The sequence below is a fragment of the Sphaeramia orbicularis genome, chromosome 21, assembly GCF_902148855.1.
Source record: "Sphaeramia orbicularis chromosome 21, fSphaOr1.1, whole genome shotgun sequence".
NCBI classification, from domain to species: Eukaryota; Metazoa; Chordata; class Actinopteri; order Kurtiformes; family Apogonidae; genus Sphaeramia; species Sphaeramia orbicularis.
In genome coordinates, this window is record NC_043977.1 from 14,090,308 (window position 1) to 14,113,341 (window position 23,034).

At 35.4% G+C, this 23,034-nt stretch overlaps 1 protein-coding gene across 3 annotated transcripts in view; it reads right to left on the reverse strand.

Moving 5' to 3' along the window:
* Positions 1-23,034, reverse strand: part of epha3 (eph receptor A3) — a 333,749-nt gene that overhangs the window by 245,773 nt on the left and 64,942 nt on the right. For 2 of the 3 annotated variants that reach the window (XM_030125112.1, XM_030125114.1), the window contains exons 3-4: positions 16,898-16,909; positions 15,498-16,158 (exon numbers count right to left, since the gene is read on the reverse strand). In XM_030125112.1, the coding sequence (XP_029980972.1) occupies positions 15,498-16,158; positions 16,898-16,909 (673 nt within the window). The remainder of the gene's footprint in view (positions 1-15,497; positions 16,159-16,897; positions 16,910-23,034) is intronic. The other variant, XM_030125113.1, reaches the window with a different exon arrangement.

The following is a 23,034-nucleotide window of genomic DNA, read 5'->3' on the forward strand; positions in this document are numbered from 1 at the left end:
TTTTTGTGGGGTTTTTTGCTTAATTCAAGATTTTTTTTTTTTTTACTTAATTCAAGACTTTTTGTTTTGCTTAATTCAAGATTTTTTAAAAACTTAATTCAAGATGTTTTTGCTTAATTCAAGATTTTTTTTCGTAATTCAAGTTTTTTTTTTTTTTTTTACTTAATTCAAGATTTTTTTTTTTGCTTAATTCAAGATTTTTTTAAAAACTTAATTCAAGATTTTTTGCTTAATTCAAGATTTTTTTCACAATTTAAGTTTTTTTTTCTTTATTCAAGATTTTTTTTTGCTCAATTCAAGATATTTTTGTTTCGCTTAATTCAAGATTTTTTTTTTTGCTTAATTCAAGATTTTTTTTTGTAATTCAAGTTTTGTTGTTTTTTTTTGCTTGATTCAATTTTTTTTTTTTTCTTAATTCAATATTTTTTTTTGTTTTGCTTAATTCAAGATTTTTAAAAATTAATTCAAGATTTTTTTTGCTTAATTCAAGATTTTTTTTGCTTGAATTAAGCAATGGAACAAGTGAAAATTATCTTGGTAAGAACAATTGAAAAAAAATTAATCTTGAATTAAGCAACAAAAAAAAATTCCTGAATTAAGCAAAAAAAAAATCTTGAATTAAGCAAAAAAAAAAAAAAAAAAATCTTGAATTAATCAAATACACTGGAAAAAAATGCCCCTCTAAAAACACATAAAAAAAATTAATACAAGATATTTTTACTTGAATTAAGCAAAAAAAAAAAAATCTGCCAAAGGAACAAGTGAAAATTATCTTGGGAAGACATCTTGAAACATGATTTTCACAATCTATTGTCTAAAAATAAGTTCTTATATCTCACTGAAAAGTTCCTCTTTAGGTGATTATGTCTTATTTTAAGTGTGACAAGATATTTGGACTAGAAATGAGAAAAATCCACTTGGTAAGATTTAGATTTATGCAGTGCACCGCCCCCCTGATAAGGATCAAGGAATATCCAAAAATGTCTCATGCGATTTCCAGCGGATCTTGTGTAAAACTGTGTAAACGCCGCACATACATGGCGGCCATTAGCCACCCAGATGCACATGCACAGACGCTCTCAGCTCCCAGCTGGTGTCCCATCGCCAGGACCAGACAGAATTCATGTGTTCTTTTGAAGGCGCCACTAAAAAAAACATCCTCGCTTTGACAAACATCTCCAGCTACACACATACGTGCATAAACACACAAACACACCCCGCACAGCCCGGCCAGATAATGACAGGCTAATACTACAGCATACTCTATTAAAGCCCTTCAACACACTTTGGAGTCTGTCTAAACAAAGGCAACTGCTATCATATACGCTGTCTCACTCTCCCTCTCTCTCTCTCTCTCTCTCTCTCTCTCTCTCTCTCTTCTTCGCAGACACACACTTAAGTAAATGGAAGACGCTGCACCGGGGCGTTGTGGCAAAGAAAACACAGCATGAAATATTCAGCGACGGTGCTCCATCCACACCTGACTCGGAGATAACACTCAAAGCAACGACGCTCAGTCCAAACACCTTTTTTATCACACACTGACAACATGCATATTTAATGATCCGATCATTCAATTTAACCCTATAACACCAAACGTATCATATTTGATACATGGGTTTTAAAGTCCTCTACATCCCAGGTGTCAAACATGCGGCCAGGGAGCCAAATCCAGCCCATCAAAGGGTCCAATCCGGCCCATAGGATGAATGTGTGAAATGCAAAAATTACACTGAAGATACTAATAACTAGAAGCACTCGGAGAGCGCAGACCTCCGCCAAGGCTGATCAGTGGCCCCCCCCCGTGGGCCCCCCCACCCCCGATCACCACCAAAATTTAATCATTTCTTCCTTATCCCATTTCCAACAAACCCTGAAAATTTCATCCAAATCTGTCCATAACTTTTTGAGTTATGTTGCACACTAACGGACAGACAGACAAACAAACAGACAAACAAACAAACAAACAAACAGACAAACAAACAAACCCTGGCAAAAACATAACCTCCTTGGCGGAGGTAATCAAGGATGTGAAAATGATTTTAATTTAGATTCCACATACAGACCAATTACATCTCAAGTAGGTCAGACCAGTAAAATACTCTCATATTAAACCTATAGATAATGAAAATAACCAATTTTCTCCTGTTACAGCATAAAAAAAGTATAATTACATGAAAATGTTTATATTAAACTATTCTTTCACAAAAACTGTGAGTAACCCGAAATGTCTTAAGATAAGCAAATATTCTGCCTGTTATTAAATGTTTTGTGTATTTGTAATTGTAATGTAAACTGTAATGCGCATGTGTAAAGGACAAACTAATAATCTGAGGCATAATATTGTTAAAATTGGAGTTGTTTTTTTTTTTTTAAGATGTTATCAACTGTTCATGTTATTCAGATTTTTGTAGATGTTAAAATTATCATAATTTAATTTGAGTTTTTTCACTGTTATTATTTAACCAGTCCGGCCCACTTGAGATCATATTGGGCAGAATGTGGCCCCTGAACTAAAAGGAGTTTGACACCCTTGCTCTACATGATCAGTGTGATTTTTTTTTCTTGATAAACCTGATGTATACAATTAGATACATGTAATACACAGATAATCCACCATGGGGGAGGAATTCATTCAGCAGAGGCCTTTCCAGTGACACTACAAGATTAAATTAATGAGGAAGGAGGAAGAACTTTACCAATTTTGAAAAGAAATTACCTTTTTGTTAGACATGTTTGTGTTATATTATGTTTTTGTTTGTTCAAAAATAATAATATTTGAGCACTGAGACCCGATGTATCAAATATGATACAAAATTGAAACTCATACATGGAAATTGACATCTGAAAAATATATTTTTTGGTTGTTCAAAAGGACCAATAAAGGTTCCAGTTTCAAAGAACTGGAATTTTCTGTCTGTCTGATTTAATGGTTCAGGCTTTACAGGGTTAAATACCATTTACATGTAGATGTGAGGCCTTAATATAGAGAAAAAATGTCTGGTTTGAAAAATATTGACATTTTCAGTGAGATATAAGAACTTATTTTTAGACAACAGAGCTTGAAAATTTTATTTCGGGAAATCTTACCACGACAATTTTCACATGTTCCACTGGCAGATTTTTTTTTGCTTAATTCAAGCAAAAAATCTGTCAATGGAACAAGTAAAGATTATCTTGGTAAGTATGTAAATAGATTTTTACCAAATAACCTTTGAATTTACTCTGAGCTTTGATGAACATGTACATGACCAGTTAATTCAAAGTAGCAAAATACCTTGTTTTCACTGCAAAAAATATAAAATACATAGGATAATAGTATGATAAATGGACATAAATTACTTTGTAATGGTTAAATGTAGAAAATGTTGGTCGGTAAGCATAGTGGGCTTAAAGTATTATTCTGTTTGTTATTTTCAGTACTTTGATTCCCTTCCGGATTTCACTTTTTTTAATGTTCTTGTTTAAATAAACATATCAAATTGCAGTTTGGTTGAGTACTGGTCATTTCTTGTGTAACTTGCTCCTTTTTTTTGTTAAGGGACATGGAAGGAGGGGAGTCTCACATCATGTTTGCGTCTCAGTAACCCCTAGACCGAGCGTAACAATGAACATCTACATAACCAGTGAATTAAAAGTAGCAAAATACCTCCTTTTCACTGAAAAAATGTAAAATACAAGGGATAATAGTATAATAAATGGACATAAATCACTTTGTAATGGTCAAATGTAGAAAAAAAAAATCCTTTCGAAGTTACCACAATAGTAGTTTTAGGTATTTAAGGGTTAAATAACAGAATTTTAGAGCTTTCTGGTTCTATTTATATACCAAATATAAATCATGTACATATACAGTCTCCCTCCTTGCCAATAAACACATGTTGTATTGACATTAAAGTGTATCCATGTGAGTCGGCTGCAGCAGTGTAAATATGTTTTGGTCTTTCTTGTTTTCCCTTCGTTCTGTTCTTGCTATGAGCTGACCTAACCCTGTGCACCCATCTATCTGTTAACACAGTGGGCCTGCAGAGCGGGCTGCCTGCCTGCTGGGGGCCCCGGTGGCTGCACGCGGGGGCTGCGGGGGCCTGTTGGTGCAGCTGTCCCGCTACAGGGTAACATAAGACCTTATTAGAGTCCATTAGACCGCTCTGAAACTAATAAGAGATTGGCAAATACATCCAAACATTCACACAAGTCACAGGGAGACGGGAAGTGGAAAGAAGGGGCGGTGCAGGTTCAGATATTTGGGATGTTTTGAAGTAAATCTGGGTTGAATCCTGTCTTACATGAATTATCAGGAAGACAAAGGGTGGGTTCTTTTGTAAAACCAGGGCTGATTCCAACTGCAGACATTCATTCATTCATTCACCTTCTAAACCTGCTTTATCCTCACTAGGGTTATCGGGGGGGGGGAGCCTATCCCAGCTAACTGCATACGTATTTATTAAAAATAAATCCGTTGATATAATCATTGAATTTAAATACCTTGGTGTCACTTTAGATTCAAATCTTAACTTCAAGAAACACAACAAGAAAACGACAGAAAACTATTAAATACAACTAGCGTGCTGACCTGTGGGGAACGACGGGTTCTAGATGTTTGAGTTTTTCTGGTGGCGACTTTTGGGAAAAGATGTTAGTCTGCATTTTATAAGAACTGACATAAGAATTGTTTGGTAAATCATTCTTTAAAATTTAAAGGACAATTAATGTATTAAAACTAGGGATGCAACGGTACAGGGTAACCATGGTTCGGTACGTATTGTGGTTCTTAAGTCACGGTTCGGTATGGTTTGGATGCAGAGCCCGGCTGGAGCCTGACTGTGCACCGAAATATAACTAGGAGCTGATGGAGAGCCCTAAGGTTCATTTATGTTCCTTTATGTTCGTAAATAGGCACATCTGTTTCTAACATTGTCATGTGTCACTGCCTTCATACTTCCATACGTCCTGTACGTTGCAATGAGCGATTCTCAATCAATCCACCAGAAGACGCCGCTCTTAATTAATCACACTGGATGAATATCATGAAGAGGAGTAAAGTTTTTTGAGAAGATGAAGAAGAAAGTCAATGATAACAAACATGGCAGCAACAGAGGAGGTAATACAGTCTACTCTCATTAAACCGCCCGCCGTTATACCGCCATTTTCGCTCACCGCTGACCAAAACCATTGCACAAAAATCCCCAATGCATTATTCCATTAGCTACCGCCATTTCCGCCTATCGCCATCCGCCAGCCCAGTTCCATGCACAAACAACACTTATACCATTGATTTCCCGACCGTTATACCGCCAGCGTGATTGCCATCGAGTACACATAATTTTTAACAATGCACTGAAACAAACGCGCCAGACGCTGATCGCGACAAGCTACGAGTAGGTCTACGGAACGGCCACCGTTCATTTATCGCAGAACACTCAGTAGGTCAGGATGTTGGGAAGAGGACGTGGGATTAAGCCAAAGCCTCAAGATGATGGGGTGTCATTTCCCGACACGGTATAATAATGCTTAAAATGTTTCCCCACTTTAAATGATCCCTTACAACATAACAGAATCAAGATTTATTTAGAAACGCAATTAGAACGGGTTAACGGAGGCAGCATAGACATCATATAGTAAAGACATGCACATTATGGACGCAACCCGTTGTAACGCCATTTTCGCTATACCACCAATTTGGCCGTGAACGGAAGTTGGCGGTATAACGAGAGTAGACTGTACTAATGTGGATACTAATGCTAATACTGAGAAGGGTAGATGGAAGTAGAAGGGCTGTGCTCTGCTTCCAGCTTGGGCCGGGGTCCACCGTGTCCAGCTTGGGCAGGGTCTCACTGCATCTGGCTCCACCACGTAATGCTCTAGCCGGGCTCCACATCTGGCTCCAACCAATGACAGTAGAATTCTGTAAGTCAGTCATCTTGCAAAGCTCTAACATAAACGCAAGTTGTCCGGAAATGTCATTTGAAAATGACAAATGAGCCGTATCGCGGTACATGCTCGTACCGAACTGTGAGGGGCATACCGAACGGTACGACATGTACTGTTGCACCCCTAAATAATACCGATATCTAGGAACTGAAGTCAGTAAATGTGTCCTTCCTGTTTTTAACTTCATTTCCCTTCATGCTGCATGGGACTGCACTTCCTGTCCACCATCATGGCCATAGCAACATGATTGTAAGGCTATTGTATTCCAAAATTACTACCGTACTTTTTGGACGATCGGCCACACCCACACTTCACGTTGCCGTCTCCAGCGTCTCACCATCGATTCATTGATGCCAAGCTTACGTGCAGCAGCTCTATTTCCTTCTTTGACAGCCGGATCGCTCATTAACTTGTGAAACATAAATTAGCTGCATCACTGTTTGAGCCACGGGTTCTCAGCATGTGAAAAAAGTAGTGGCTTATAGACTGGAAATTACGGTAATATCTAGCAAAAAATTGGTCCTATCAATTTGTTGTTTTCACTAGTCTCTTCCTTGACCAAACATGCATAAATATGCCAAACCGCAGCAGTCAGCTTTTTCCAGATTTTATGTGATGCCCAAGACACACACACAAACACACACACACATACATAGTCCACCTCAATTTTATAATATAGATTTGTCAAATTTCAGACAGATTAGATCGTCCCTCTCTATGAATGTAGCCAAAATATTCCTGCATGCTTTCATATTTTCCCACATCTCCTACTGTATCAGCTGTTGGGGTCAGGTCAGTGAATCTACCATTAGACCTCTACAGGGTGTCCCATAAGTCTCCATACATAGGAGACATAATACATTCCATACATATATGGTTCTAACATGTATTTCTTTATAGTTCTTCTTTATAGTTCTTCAGCAGACATGCATTGAAATGTGTTCCCGACAAAATGGCAGTCATATAGAGCATATTATATAAATAAAAATGGTTTATGTCAAGAAACGTTTATTTTTCCTATGTATGGAGACTTATGGGACACCCTGTAGAATCCCAACGTAAACAAGCTATAAAAATCTTTGATAAAAAGCCATTCCAGTACAATCACTGCAACATTCTAGAGAAATATAATCTACTGAGCTTTGCCAATTTTAGACTCTTCTACACGGTTTGCAACACTGAATAAAACAAAAACACTGCACAGGACAATCACCAGTTAGTATCAACTTCATATCTATTTTACATTCAAGGTTCTTTTTTAATTGTCTAGTGCATAAAAACTAAAAACTAAAAAAAAAAAAAAAAAAAAAAAATCCCCTCTTGGTGACTCAGGCTCGTGTGGAGTCCCAGAAAAAGAGCCTCCCTTGGCCCTGACAGCAGGGGCTTGACCTGGGAGTCCGCTTTTGATCTTTAATTAACACTGGGCCCGGCTCAGGAGAACAGAGATGATGAACACCCCAGCATTTGGGACCGGCCACAATAACTAGGACTCCCAGACCTAAAGACAGGAAGCTTTATTTCACATTTCTCAACAGTTTTAACTCTGGGGTCATTACGGGACACTTAGAGTTCAGACGCAGCTGCTTAAAGATAGATGTTATGTCAGACTTCTTAAACAGACTGAAGCTAACAAAAGAAGAGAGTATACGGAGCGAGCAAAGCGACTAACCACCACAAAGTGAAAGTGGGGTTTCATGGAACATACTTTTTCAAAGACATTGGGAGCAGTTTTCATCTTTTAGTCGGTCAAACACAATACTCACGACAGAAAGTAAGCAAACTTCCGACCACATCTGTTGTCTTATTATGTGGCATGGGTTGGAAAACACGCATGATGTGATCTGAATTGTAATATAGAAAGTGGTTTTCCAGCTACCTTTTACTGTCGATAGGCAAATATTCCTCCACAAGTACTTTCACTATGTATCAGTTATTATTCATATCTGCCCTTGCATTTATTCAACACTTTTTGGTTATTATCAAAAATCCATTACACTGTCGGTATTAACCCATAAAGACTCAGTGCTACTTTTGTGGCAGTTCCCAAATGAATTTTTCTCTCTTTCCTCCTTTCTTAATTGCTTTATCACTATTTTTATTACAATATTAGCCTCTGTATTTTGCTTTTTTTGGTGTAAAAAAACCAACAACAGTATGCTCTGCGTTCACATAAAAAACCTACTGATGGTGGTTCCTGGAGCCAGAAAAGAGTTGGGGAAGACTGCATTTCAATATGCTGCCCCCTCTGCATGGAATGCCCTGCAAAACAAACTACATCTATCTGAACCGGTGAATTTAAAGCTATTTTAAAGGAGTGTGAAATCAATGACTTTGGTCAGTGTAAGTGTTTTTAAACTTGCACAAATGATTGTTTTGTCACCATCAATTGTATTTTTTTCTTTTTTTTACAGGGTGGGGAAGCAAAATTTACAATGAACATTTAGTTGTTTTTTTCTCAGCAGGCACTACGTCAATTGTTTTGAAACCAAACATATATTGATGTCATAATCATACCTAACACTATTATCCATACCTTTTCAGAAACTTTTGCCCATATGAGTAATCGGGAAAGCAAACGTCAGAGTGTGTGATTTGCTGAATGCACTCGTCACACCAAAGGAGATTTCAAAAATAGTTGGAGTGTCCATAAAGACTGTTTATAATGGAAAGAAGAGAATGACTATGAGCAAAACTATTACGAGAAAGTCTGGAAGATACTATTAAAGAAGAATGGGAGAAGTTGTCACCCCAATATTTGAGGAACACTTGCCCAAGTTTCAGGAAGCGTGTGAAGGCAGTTATTGAGAAAGAAGGACACATAGAATAAAAACATTTTCTATTATGTCAATTTTCTTGTGGCAAATAAATTCTCATGACTTTCAATAAACTAATTGGTCATACACTGTCTTTCAATCCCTGCCTCAAAATATTGTAAATTTTGCTTCCCCACCCTGTATGTGTTGATAATGTCTTGTCTTATCAGAAACTGTGTGTTATGCTGCTTTTCTTGGCCAGGTCACTCATGAAAAAGAGATTTGCAATCTCAGTGAGGCTTTTTTTTTTTTTTTACCTGGTCAAATACAGGGGTTGGACAAAATAATGGAAACACCTTCACCTCAAGATGATAATGCCCCAATCCATACAGCTAGAATTGTTAAAGAATGGCATGAGGAACATTCTAATGAAGTTGAGCATCTCGTATGGCCGGCACAGTCCCCAGACCTCAACATTATTGAGCATTTATGGTCAGTTTTAGAGATTCAAGTAAGACGTCGATTTCCACCGCCATCGTCTCTAAAAGAGTTGGAGGGTATTCTAACTAAAGAATGGCTTAAAATTCTTTTGGAAACAATTCACAAGTTGTATGAATCAATACCTCGGAGAACTGAGGCTGTAATTGCCGCAAAAGGCGGACCTACACCATATTAAATTATATTTTGTTGATTTTTTAAGGTGTTTCCATTATTTTGTCCAACCCCTGTAAATGAGATACAGGGTGGGGAAGCAAAATTTACAATATTTTGAGGCAGGGATTGAAAGACAGTGTATGACCAATTAGTTTATTGAAAGTCATGAGAATGTATTTGCCACAAGAAAATGTACATAATAGAAAATGTTTTTATTCTATGTGTCCTCCTTCTTTCTCAATAACTGCCTTCACACACTTCCTGAAACTTGCGCAAGTGTTCCTCAAATATTCGGGTGACGACTTCTCCCATTCTTCTTTAATAGTATCTTTAAGAAAGTCGACATTGCTGTGTGATGTTCTATTGGTAGCATGTTCTAAAACGCCCCAAATAGCAGAATCCAGAGGGTTTAGATCTGGGCTAGAAGGTGGCCATAAACATGATTCCCAAAAATTGCTAAAGTTGGTTTTGTTGCTGTTGTCAACAAGTGTTTTGGTGTTCTTGTGTAAGAGTTTAACTTCAAATCATATTTTACTACATTTCTAACGGTCTTGTTGTCTACCTCAAGTTCAATTGCCATTTTTCTCATGGATTTGGTTGGATCCTTAAGGATTTTGGATTTGAGAGCTTTAATAAAAGCTTTGGTACGTTTTTTGTTGCTTCCTCCACTTCCAGACTTTCTCGTAATAGTTTTGCTCATAGTCATTCTCTTCTTTCCATTATAAACAGTCTTTATGGACACTCCAACTATTTTTGAAATCTTCTTTGGTGTGACGAGTGCATTCAGCAAATCACACACTCTTTGACGTTTGCTTTCCTGATTACTCATATGGGCAAAAGTTTCTGAAAAGGTATGGATAATAGTGTTAGGTATGATTATGACATCAATATATGTTTGGTTTCAAAACAATTAACGTAGTGCCTGCTGAGAAAAAACAACTAAATGTTCATTGTAAATTTTGCTTCCCCACCCTGTATATATGTATACATTGTGTATTTTCCTATATTTAATTCACAGATCATGCAGCTGTTCATGAAAACTCAGAGGAAATTCAAAGTTAATTATATCAAAACACATAAAAATTAAGAAAGAGATATTTTTTCGGTAAAGATATTGCTAACTGAAGTGTGTCCATCCACTGTCATTGATCCAACTCCATGGTTTTTACTGGTGAAACAATGTTGTAGAAGATGATGGTGTTTCCACGTTCACTACAGAGCCTCTTAACGTCCAAATGGGTCATATCTGATGACCATGAAAAGATGAAAAACTGTATTTTACACCAATTATTTACATGTATTGATAGGATTAATGGATCAACAGGTATGGAACAGTTTAGATCAGTAGATGGTTTTGTTTTTTAGGGGCTGTTTGGGTCTATGTGGGTTAAATATTTAGGATCCTATGTGCTGATGTCCTTTATGAGACTCATTTTGACATTTGACCTTTGAGCCCATTGGCTGAAAAGGACATGAAATTAACCCTTTATCGGGCAAGTGACTATTTTTGGTCATTTGAGGTCAAAAAAGTATATTGGTATGTTGTTTTTTATAACACTATACAGTGATTCAGTGAGATTCTGTAGAAATTTTGAATCTGTAAATGGAGAATATGACTGAATTTGGTCAGTTTATGACCTGATTACAGTTGTTTTATTGCATGTCTATTTTTTAGCAAGTGCTGCCCCAATGTTTTACGGCAAGAAGAGGGAGACTTTTGTCATGCCAACCAATGAGGAGGTAGATGACGATGTCCAATAACACACTAAGGTTGAAATTTTGAATTTCAGAGTATTGCTATCCTTAAACTGGTTTTTAGCTTTTTACGTCTTTAGCCATTTTACGCTGTCTTTACTGTACGTAAGTTTAATACTCCGTTAGTTCATTTGTATTGTACTGATGTGCCTCTTGGTCAGGTCTCCCTCGAAAAACAAATTTCATCTCAAGGGACTTCCTGGTTAAATAAAGGTTACATTAAAAGAGTGTCCTAAAAAGCGTTCACCCTTGGGATATTATTTACTCAATGCGGTGAAATGAAGCAAACAGAAGCAAGGACGAGAAAAGACAGTTGCAATCATTAAAAGAGAAAACAGCTTCATCGGCATCCCCTCGGATAACTTCAGGTAAGAGAAAAAAATACAAAAATCCATAGCTGACTTAAAAAAACCAGGGTGGAAATACGAGCTTTATGAAACACAGCTTTACTAATGAGAAGAATGATCAATAAAGCTCAGTCAAGCACTTTCATGAGTGTATTTTCATAAATTCAGATATTGCTGTGATAAAAAATGAAAACCATTATTTTGGTTATCTGGTGAGAAATGACAGAGACAACATTTATATCACCTTATCACCTTTGCAAAATAGAAAATAAACAGTTTTTTATTGAACGTATTATCTATCGCCAACTCAAGAAAAACAGCCTTTCTTATCGCTGCTGTTCATATCTCCATGATGCTGAAAGACTCACAGTAGCAGCTGCTTTGCATTGGTTTTCTTCTACGTATTTCTTTTTTTCACACTTGTACTCCTATTATAGATGAAATGCACTGGAAAAAATCTAAATCTTACCAAGTGTATTTTTCTCATTTCTAGTCAAAATATCTCATCACACTTAAAATAAGACATAATCACCTAAAGAGTAACATTTTAAGTGAAATATAAGAACTTATTTTTAGACAATAGATCTTGAAAATCTTATTTCAAGAAATCTTACCAAGATAATTTTCACTTGTTCCATTGGCAATTTTTTTTTTTTTTTTTGCTTGAATTAAGCAAAAAAAAAAAAAAAAAAGAAAAAAAAATGTTAAATTGAGCAAAAAGAAAATCTTGAATTAAGGAAAAAAAAATATTGAATTAAGCGAAAAATACATACATATATATTGAATTAAGCAAAAAAAAAAAAAAGAAAAAATTGGAATTAAGCAAAAAAAAAAAAAAAATCTGGAATTTAGAAAAAAATCTGGAATTAAGCAAAAAAAAAAAAAAAAATCTGGAATGAAGCAAAAAAAAATTTAATTAAGCTAAAAAATATATATATTGAATTAAGCAAAAAAAAAAAAAAAACTGGAATTAAGCAAAAAAAAAAAAAAAAAAAATCTGGAATTAAGAAAAAAATATTGAATTAAGCAAAAAAAAAAAAAAAAAATCTGGAAGTAAAAAAAAAAAAAAAAAAAAAATCTGGAATTAAGAAAAAAATATTGAATTAAGAAAAAAAAATCTGGAATTAAGAAAAAAAAAAATCTGCCAATGGAACAAGTGAAAATTATCTCGTTAAGATGGCAGATTTTTTTTTTTTTTTAACTTAAATCAAGATTATTTTGCTTAATTCAAGGTGATTATGTCTTATTTTCACTAGAAATGAGAAAAATACACTTGGTAAGATTTAGATTTTTTTCCAGTGTGATAACTGTTTTCTAAGTTTTATAAAAAAAAAAAGAAAGTCAAATGAGCTGAAGAAAATCCTTTACTGACAGCAATTACTAATTTACTGGAACATTTTGATTCCCTAAAAACTATGCTCTTGATCGACTCACATCCCTTTATATCAGGATGGACAAGAAATGAAAAGCGAACTCAGAGACATAGAGATAAACTGCATTCTTTGACTACTGCAACCGCTTCTAAAGGCGACAACAGACATTTGGGTGAAATCGAGTATCTCCAGACTCAGTGTCTACCCGCTCATGACTCCACCAACACCCACAATCACGACCACAACTATTCCAGCACTCACCATTCGCTCCAGCCCTCTCCTTTCTTCTGTTCGATCAGTCCCATCCCTGCTACTTTGATTTAGATGTTTCCATAGCTAATGATGTGACAAAGCAGCTTACCATTGAACTACTGTACAATGCACGCTTCAGCTCAAAGGCCTGGAGAACACATCAAAAACACGGAAAGCACGGAAATATACACGCATATCCACCGACACTCTGGGATTTGTCCGTTGAAGCTGTTGCACACGCATCGACGCACAACTGTTGGGTTTTTGACGTTAAAAGTTCTGAGATGGAGGGTATGAAGTAGCAGAGTCTTCTCATCAAATTGTGCATTCAATGAGTTATTTAAGGAAAGTAAATATGTTTCCCATGACAGGATAGGACAGGATATGAGTAGAAAAGGATGGGTAAGAACAGGGGTGGCAAACATACGGTCCATGGACCAAAACCGGCCCACAAAAGGGTCCGATCCAGCTCGTGGGATGAATTTAGGAAGTGCAGTCAAGGGCGTCGAACTTGTTTTAGTTAAGAGCCTACATACAGTCCAATGTGATCTGAAGTAAAAGAACAGCATAGTAACCTATAAATAATGACAACTCCAAATATTCTTCTGGATTTCATGTAAAAAAAAGAAACATCACATTAGAAAATATGTCTAAAGAAAAAAAATGAACCTGTTACAAAATGTTTTGTGCATTTGCAGATCAACTGTGATCTGTAAGTTGCTGAAATTGCACTGATTTTTCTGAAGAAATTTCAGGTTTTTCACATTTTCACACTAAAAAAAAAAAAAAAAAACACATATAAAGTGCTTCTATATACGAAAAAAAAAAAAAAAAAAAAAAGATGTTTTTTATAGACATGCAAAATTTTGCCCATCATAAGTAATTGGGGGGGGGGGGGGGGGGGGGGGGGGTAAAAAAAAAGATTTTAAAAATTCATAAAAAAATGGAACTTTGACCTACTTTTCCAAAAATGTACTCACATCTACTCTGGGTCACTAGCAATCTATAAACCCAAGTTGGTATGAATTCACCCAATAGTTTTGCTGTTACAAACATGTGAAATTTTCCTGATTACAAGTAAATGGGGGAAAAAAAAGATTTCAAAAATTCATAAAAAAATTTTAACTTTGACCTATGTTTCCCAAAATGTAATGAGATCTATTCTGGGTCACTGGCAATCTATAAACCCAGTCTGGTATGAATTCAGCCCATAGTTTTGGTGCTACAGACATGTGAATTTTCGCCTATTATAAGTAAATGGGAAAAAAAAAAAACAATTAAAAATTCCTGAAAAAATTGGAACTTTGACTTACTTTTCCCAAAATGTAATCACATCTACTCTGGGTAACTGGCAATCTATACACCTAATTTGGTAAGAATTCAACCAATAGCTTTGTTGCTACAGACATGTGAAATTTCACCCATCATAAGTAAATGGGTAAAAAAAAAAGACTTTAAAAATTCATTAAAAATTTTAACTTTGACCTACTTTTCCAAAAATATAATCACATCTATTTTGTGTCACTGGCAATCTATATACCCAATTTGGTATGAATTCAACCAATAGTTTTGCTGCTACAGTCATTTGAAATTTTGCCCATTATAAGTAAATGGGGGGGGAATAAAATTCATAAAAAATTTGAACTTTGACCTACTTTTCCCAAAACGGAATCACATCTATTCTGGGTCACTGGCAATCTATAAACTTAATTTGGCATGAATTCACAGTAGATAGTTCTGGTGCTATCGACGTGTGAACTTTTGCCCATTATAAGTACATGGGAAAAAAAAAGATTTCAAAAATTCATAAAAAAAATTTGAACTTTGACCTACATTTCCCAAAATGTGATGAGATCTATTCTCGGTCACTGGCAATATATACACTCAATTTGGTATGAATTCAACCAACGGTTTTGCTGTTACAGACATGTGAAATTTTGCCCATTATAAGTAAATGGGGAAGAAAAAAAAAAAAAAAATTAAAATTCATAAAAAATTTGAACTTTGACCTACTTTTCCCAAAATGTAATGACATCTATTCTTGGTCACTGGCAATCTATAATCTTAATTTGGTATGAATTCACATGATAGTTTTGGTGCTACAGACATGTGAAATTTCACTCATCATAAGTAAATGGGTAAAAAAATTTTTTTTAAAAATTCATTAAAAATTTCAACGTTGACCTACTTTGCCCAAAATGTAATGAGATCTATTTTGGGTCACTGGCAATCTATAAACCAAATTTGGTATGAATTCCACCAATAGTTTTGCTGCTGGGGTGCTAACAATCAAACAAACTGAACCAAAAACAATACCCCATGCTCTCCCTTTGGGGGGGGGGGGTTAAAATTATTTCTAGGTTTCTACTACGTGTCCCCTGAACTAAAATGAGTTCGATGCCCCTGTTTTAGAAGATAAAATGGTGTCTTACTTTGGCAGGTGTTGCTCCTCTCTTCGTACCCCGGGTTACATAGACACTTCCCTATGGGCACCAGCCACTCCCCCTCTGTGCTGCAGTACATTCGTGGAGGTTCTTCTTCTTTGGAGTGGTTGACGCAGGAGCCTTTGACCTCCACCAGCGACTGGGAGTCCATGGGCACCGTATCGGGGAAGGAGGCCAGATTCCTCACAGTGTACGGGCACTTCTTAAAGTAAACCCTCACTGAAACTAATGCTACGCAGGCGCCCACGTCCTGGAACGCCAGGTAGAAGCCCTTCTTGATCATGGGACCCACCTCCCGCACCTCGGTATTAAGCTTGAGGATACGATCTCCGAGGTCCATTTGGGTGAAACTCTCGTCGGCAGCGATGGTGTCGATTTTAATGAACATGTGCTCTCTGAAGTGGCTTCCCTGGTCGTCGTCCGTCTCCAGGTAGAGGAGGTTGAAGGTCTCCTTGCAGGTACCCAGGACCAGGGGGATGGAGTTGCAGTCCCTCAGCGTAAACTTCAACTCCACGTAGATCTTCTGGGCCGACTGGCGAGGGATCCAGTTGGTACGAAGCCAGTTGTTCTGGCTATACTCCATTACGTTGCAAACCTGGAAGGTCCTGATGGGGGTGTAGTGTTCATCCACCCCACTGATCTCCTCCCACTGGAAAAGACGGAGAAGGAAAGGAAGGGAAAATGCAGAAAACAAGAAAGGGAAAGAACCGAATAGAAATAAAGAGAAAACGATATAGGTGAGAAAAGATTGTAAAGGTAGAATAAGAATAAGAATAAGAATAAGAATAAGAAAACGAGAGAGAAAAATTGGAGATAAGTCGTAGAAACAGTAAAAGAGAGTGAAGGAATAAGAGGAAAAGGGGGGGAGATAGTGAGAAAAATAAAGTTATTTCCACCCTGTAAGCATGTAGAAATGAATTATTTAGATTCAGATTCACTCTTGCTGAATACTAAACATCTAATAAACACTTAAGGGTGAAAAATCGCACTACCAGATCTCTTGTAACGTAGTCAAATTAATTAAAAGCAAACTTGCTGTCTTAGCCAAATTTTCTAGATTACGGAGCTGTGAAAATATCCATGAAGCATGATTTACCCTCTACTGAAATTTATATGAAGCTGCTTAATTACTATTAAATATTAGCAAAAATCTCATAGTGTTTTTTTTCCACCCTTGTACTAACGTGTTTTTTTTTTTTTTTTTTTTTTATTCTACAAGTGAGGACGTTCAAGCTGCAGTTTAGGTTATTTGCATTACAGTTCTACTGCTACTGAAACGTGCTGAATCCACTATAAGACAAAAAAAAAAAAAAAAAAAGGAAAGAAAAAGCAGCTACGGAGTATAGACAGATATGAGTGTATACCAGGAACGTTCGTGTCTATCTTACATTTTCCCTCCACTGGGAGAAAGCAATGAGAGAGGAGAGGAGAGAAGAAAGCGAGGTCATTCTTTTTGTATTCAACACAGCGGGAAGACTCATTGATCATGTGCTTTGGCTTTGGCTGTCCAGGCAAATAAACACTGAATCAGAACGATGATAAATGGACAAACATCTAAAAAAAAACACTGGGTTCATTGTGGTTAAAAATGACAGTCATTAAAACGAATGGGCCCAAAAAAGGTGTAAATGGATGTTTTCTCTCTCTTTTTTTTTTTTTTTTTGCCCTCGTGGTGAAATTCAGAATGAATGTACGCCTGAATGAGCGGTACAGTGTCTGGGTAAGTGGAAACTGAATTATCGCTTCTTTCACACAAGCATTAATGGAAACATAAACCCACATGCGCACACATATACATTCACATAAGGCTCATGTGAAGTGTTTAAAGTCTCATAGCAGGCAGACACAGCAGGTGCTTTCAGCCTGAACACAGAAATTAATGACGAGCTAAGAAGGCCTGCTTCTCCGTTACATATTTGGCAAGTGTGTGTGTGGGTGTGTGGGTGTGTGTTTGGGTGTGGAAGGCATATCTGTGAACGCCTGGTGTTCGAGGAGCTCTCACACTGCAAAAAATGAACGTCTGACTTAGATAAACTGACTTGAATTGGAATATTTACCTTGAAAGATCTTTTTTTAGATTTATTTACTTATTCAGACTTAATCTTGTTTAGATTATTTGACTTGTTCCAAGAAGTTTCTTAGATATTACAACCAATTTTAAGCAGTTTTTAACTACACTGAACAAAAATATAAATGCACCACTTTTGTTTTTGCTCCCATTTTTCATGAGCTGAACTCAAAGATCTAAAACTTTTTCTGTGTACACACAAGGTTTATTTCTCTCAAATATTGTTCACAAATCTGTCTAAATTTGTGTTAGTGAACACTTTTTTGCTGAGATAATCCATCCACCTCACAGGTGTGGCATATCAAGATGCTGATTAGACAGCAGGATTTTTGCACAGGTGTGCCTTAGGCTGGCCACAATAAAAGGCCACTCCAAAATGTGCAGTTTTATCACACAGCACAATACCACAGATGTCACAAGTTTTGAGGGAATATGCAGTTGGCATGCTGACTTCAGGAATCTCCACCAGAGCTTTTGCCTGTGAATTGAATGTTCATTTCTCTACCATAAGCCATCTCCAAAGGTGTTTCAGAGAATTCATGAAGAAGACTGCGCGAGGAAAATGGTGGTCACACCAAATACTGACTGGTTTTCTGACCCCCCTGGACCACCCAATACAGTAAAACTGCACATTTTAGAGTGGCCTTTTATTGTGGCCAGCCTAAGTCACACCTGTGCAATAATCCTGCTGTCTAATCAGCATCTTGATATGCCACACCTGTGAGGTGGATGGATTATCTCAGCAAAGGACAAAGGAGAAGTGCTCACTAACACAGATTTAGACAAATTTATGAACAATATTTGAGAGAAATAGGCCTTTTGTGTACATAGAAAAAGTTTTAGATCTTTGAGTTCAGATCATGAAAAATGGGAGCAAAAACAAAAGTGGTGCGTTTATATTTTTGTTCAGTGTAAATAAGCTACATTGTTGGAGGATGAGTATAACAGACACAATAACTGCTTACCCTCAAGAAAATTTTACTAGTTTTTATGCAGTTTTGCCTATACATATGACAGTCTTACATCCGCATACGACCATATACATATATAGCGTAGTTAAAAATAATCTTACTATGAAGACTTGAAATAAATATATTCTGCTTAGCATTTTATAATCCTTAGATTGTATTGTTATATTCAAAAAAAAAAACTTGATAAGTGCAATTTTCTTACTGCACTGGTGATAATTTTATTTGAAATAAGACATTTTAACCCAAAAATAACTTTAATTTTCTTATTACCCACCCCCCAAGGGGAGGCAAGGGGTATTGTTTTTGGTTCGGTTTGTTTGTTTAAATGTTAACACTCTAGCAGAAGAACTGTTGGTTGAATTTATACCAAATTGGGTTTATGGATTGCAAGTGACCCAGAATAGATGTGATTTCATTTTGGGAAAAGTACGTCAAAGATTCAATTTTTAATTTTTTTTTTTTTTTTTTTTTTATCTTTTTTTTTTTCCCCCATTTACTTATAATGGGCAAAATTTCACATGTCTGTAGCAGCAAAACTATTATTTGATTTCATACCAAATTGAGTTTATAGATTGCCAGTGACCCAGAACAGATGTAATTCCATTTTGGGAAAAGTAGGTCAAAGTTCAAATTTTTTATGAATTTTATTTATATATTTTTTCCTCCCATTTACTTATAATGGGCAAAATTGACTCTAGCAGCAAAACTATTGGTTGAATTCATATGAAATTGGGTTTATAGATTGCCAGTGACCCAGAATAGATTTGATTATATTTTGGGAAAAGTAGGTCAATGTTCAAATTTTTTATGAATTTTTAAAATCTCAGTTTTTTCCCCATGTACTTCTAATGGGTGAAATTTCAAATGTCTGTAGCAGCAAAACTATTGGTTGAATTTGCACTAAATTAAGTTTATAGATTGCCAGTGACCAAGAATAGATGTGATTACATTTTGGGAAAAGTACTTCAAAGTTAAAATTTTTTTATTTTTTTATTTTTTTTATTTTTTGATCTTTTTTTTCCCCATTTACTTATAATGGGTGAAATTTCACATGTTTATTAAAACATCAATTTTCTTTCAATTTACTTCAAACTTGGCACATATATAGAGACAATTGATATGCTGACATCAGCACATGCATAGACATGATGACATCAGCTGAATCGATACCAAAATAAGCTACAATACTTCACATTCATCGCTCCAAATTTGCACATTAACGTCCAAACATCACTGTTTTCAAAGGCCTTTTTTCCAATTACGTGGACAATTTGAGAACCAGTATAAATTCTAAAGCAAATAAAACAAAAAAAAATATGTCAAATGTATAATCTTATTCAATTTGTATAATTTCTATTTATTCCTTGAGCAATTTTGTTTTATTTTTATTACATATTTCTATTTATTTTTATTTATTTATTGTATTTTATTATTTTTATTACCTCCGCCAAGGAGGTTATGTTTTTGCCAGGGTTTGTTTGTCTGTTTGTTTGTTTGTTTGTTTGTTTGTTTGTTTGTCTGTCCGTTAGTGTGCAACATAACTCAAAAAGTTATGGACAGATTTGGATGAAATTTTCAGGGTTTGTTGGAAATGGGATAAGGAAGAAATGATTAAATTTTGGTGGTGATCGGGGGTGGGGGGGCCCACGGGGGGGGCCACTGATCAGCCTTGGCGGAGGTCTGCGCTCTCCGAGTGCTTCTAGTTTATTTATTTATTTATTTTTCCTAATGTTTTTACTTACATGTATTTCTCGATATAACGTAAAAGATTTTATGAATTATGGAACTTTCTACCCTTGTTGTATACTATTATGCATATTTATTGTTCAATGTTAATTGTTAAAAAAAAAAAAAAAGCTACGATACGTGAAAGGGGCGAGGTTTGTTGTGCCTGGCACCACTTGTTTTTGTACAGGCCTTTTTTTTTTTCTTTTTTTTGCAGTGCAGACCGAAGGATAGCCACTTGGTTTTCATCTCACAGTAAAGTTAACGAAACACTCCTGAGACAGACAGGAAGAAAAAGAGAGAAAACTGGGGAAAGTTACTGAAATAGAGCTAATACAGACAAGAAAAGCGAGAAACAGAGTAAAAAAAAAATTAAAGGCGGAGATTCCATTGGTGTTTAGTCTCCTCTGTCATGCTTTCGTTGGCATCACCTCATTCATCAGAGAACACTCGAAGCTCTCTATAGGCCTAACAATAACAAGGAAAAGTAGACAAGAATCAAATGGGGATAAATATAGAGACGTGAACTAAAGCTTAACATTTCACCTCTTTCTACTGCAGAGTTTAATGATCGGACTTGGGATATAAGTGGGAAAAAATGATGTGATGACATGCAAAAAGGTTCGATGACATACCCTGACACAACAGAAAGGAGGAGAAACACAAGATCTGACGTTATGAGTAATGTCTCCGTTGACACGACGTTTGATAAGACAATGTACTTATTTAAACACAGTGTAATGGATACATCCCACTCAGGTTGAGCCTCAGAGTTTATTTTTCGTGTTGCAATAATATGTTCATTTTTTTTGGAACGTTTTTTTCTTTTTTGCACCCATCAGTCAGCACTATTTAATGGGAGTATTACATGCTACTTAAAGTCTAGTGTGTACATAAATATCCTAGTATAGAACATATGACAGACATGTAGTGACCTAAAACAAAAGACCCATATATCTTTACTTTGTCATGTAGTGTCAACAGAACAAAAATGATGAAATCGACAAAATTACTTCTAAAGAAAAAAAAGCATTTGGTCAGAGCAAAGATTATGGCTTTGGTTGGATAGAAAATGAACATAAGTGGCTGTTTTTCCCAGAGATATTTTGACTCAATAAAATAGAAAACACATCAGTCTGAGTGGTATCATTATAAACCCATTCAGTGGATCAGTTTCACACTAAAACACATATTTTGTAAAAACTAGCATTTTTCTCTGCATTTGCAGTGGTTTTTGAAGAGATTAGGAAATAGTGGCTTAGATACTGATTTGTTTCATGTAATTAAAAAGCATCTGAAACATCGAATATAGGTTATATTTATGTAGAAGTAAGTAAACAATACTTTGTGGCACTTTTTAAAAGACAGCTGGGTGCTTCTATGAAACTGGTCCCTAAAACAGGACATGGAGGGTAAAAATTCAAAGTTTAGGTTTAGGTTTAGGTTAGTTTATTTCAGACAGACATAATACAAAACATGAAACAAAAATAAAATAAAAATAATAATAAATAATACACAAATAAAAAAATCAAACAATAGAAAAATAATAATAATAATAATAATAAACAATACACAAAAAAATCAAATAATAGAAAAAAAAAAAAGAACGAAGATGAAGAAGTAGATATAGACTAATGTCATGAAGCAATTTTGGAAGCACTTTGGGTGTATTTTAAATATAAATACTTACTGAAATAAAAGAGAAACTATTTTTTTCAGATGAAACACATTTTTAGATTATTTTACATTGTATTTTATACAAAAAACTGCGTGTAACATGGTCAAAAGGACACGAAAATTATGCGCTACTATGTTTTTTAATATCTTTTTATTCTCTCACAGGTACATTTTAAGAATCAAACTAATTATACAAGGGAGAGTGTTTCACAAAAATGACCACTGTTGCAAAGTTATTTGTGATTTATTTATGTTTAAATGGGCAGGTTCTGCATGTAACGCAAGTGGACACAATGGGTTACACACAGAACCTGGAATGAGACTGAGATTGGGTGTATTTTAAATTTAAATACTTACTGAAATAAAAGAGAAACTATTTTTCAGATAAAATACATTTTTAGATTATTTTGCATTATATTTTATTCAAAAATATGCATGAAACACGGTCAAAAAGACATGAAAATTATGCCCTACTATGTTTTTTAATATCTTTTTATTCTCTCACAGGTACATTTAGGGAATTGAACTAATTATGCAAGGCAGTGTTTGACAAAAATGACTGCTGTTGCAAAATTATTTGCAATTTATTTGTGTTTAAATGGGCAGGTTCTGCATGTAACGCAAGTGGACACAATGGGTTACACACAGAACCTGGAATGAGACTGAGATTCATGAAAAACCCACATGTCTGGATTAGAAAAACCACTAGGATCATTAAATTTTACAGTGTCTTTATTTGTAGTGCTATATAAGGCCATTTCAAGCGATGTTTTCAAAATAAAATACACTGACACCTAGGTAGCTTTTCACGTCCCAATTTTGGTCCTATTTTTGGCCCCAATATTTTATTAAAAATTCATTAATTTTGGGATGGCTCAGACTAAAAGTACATATATATATATATATATATATATATATATATATATATATATATATATATATATATATATATATATATATTTTTTTTTTTTTTTTTTTTTTTTTTTTTTTTTTCCTGAGGTCATCATTAGGTACATCTTGGGGGGAAATATGTCTAAATTTCTCTTTTATTATTGGGTCTAAAAAGCTGGAAAAGTGCTAGGTA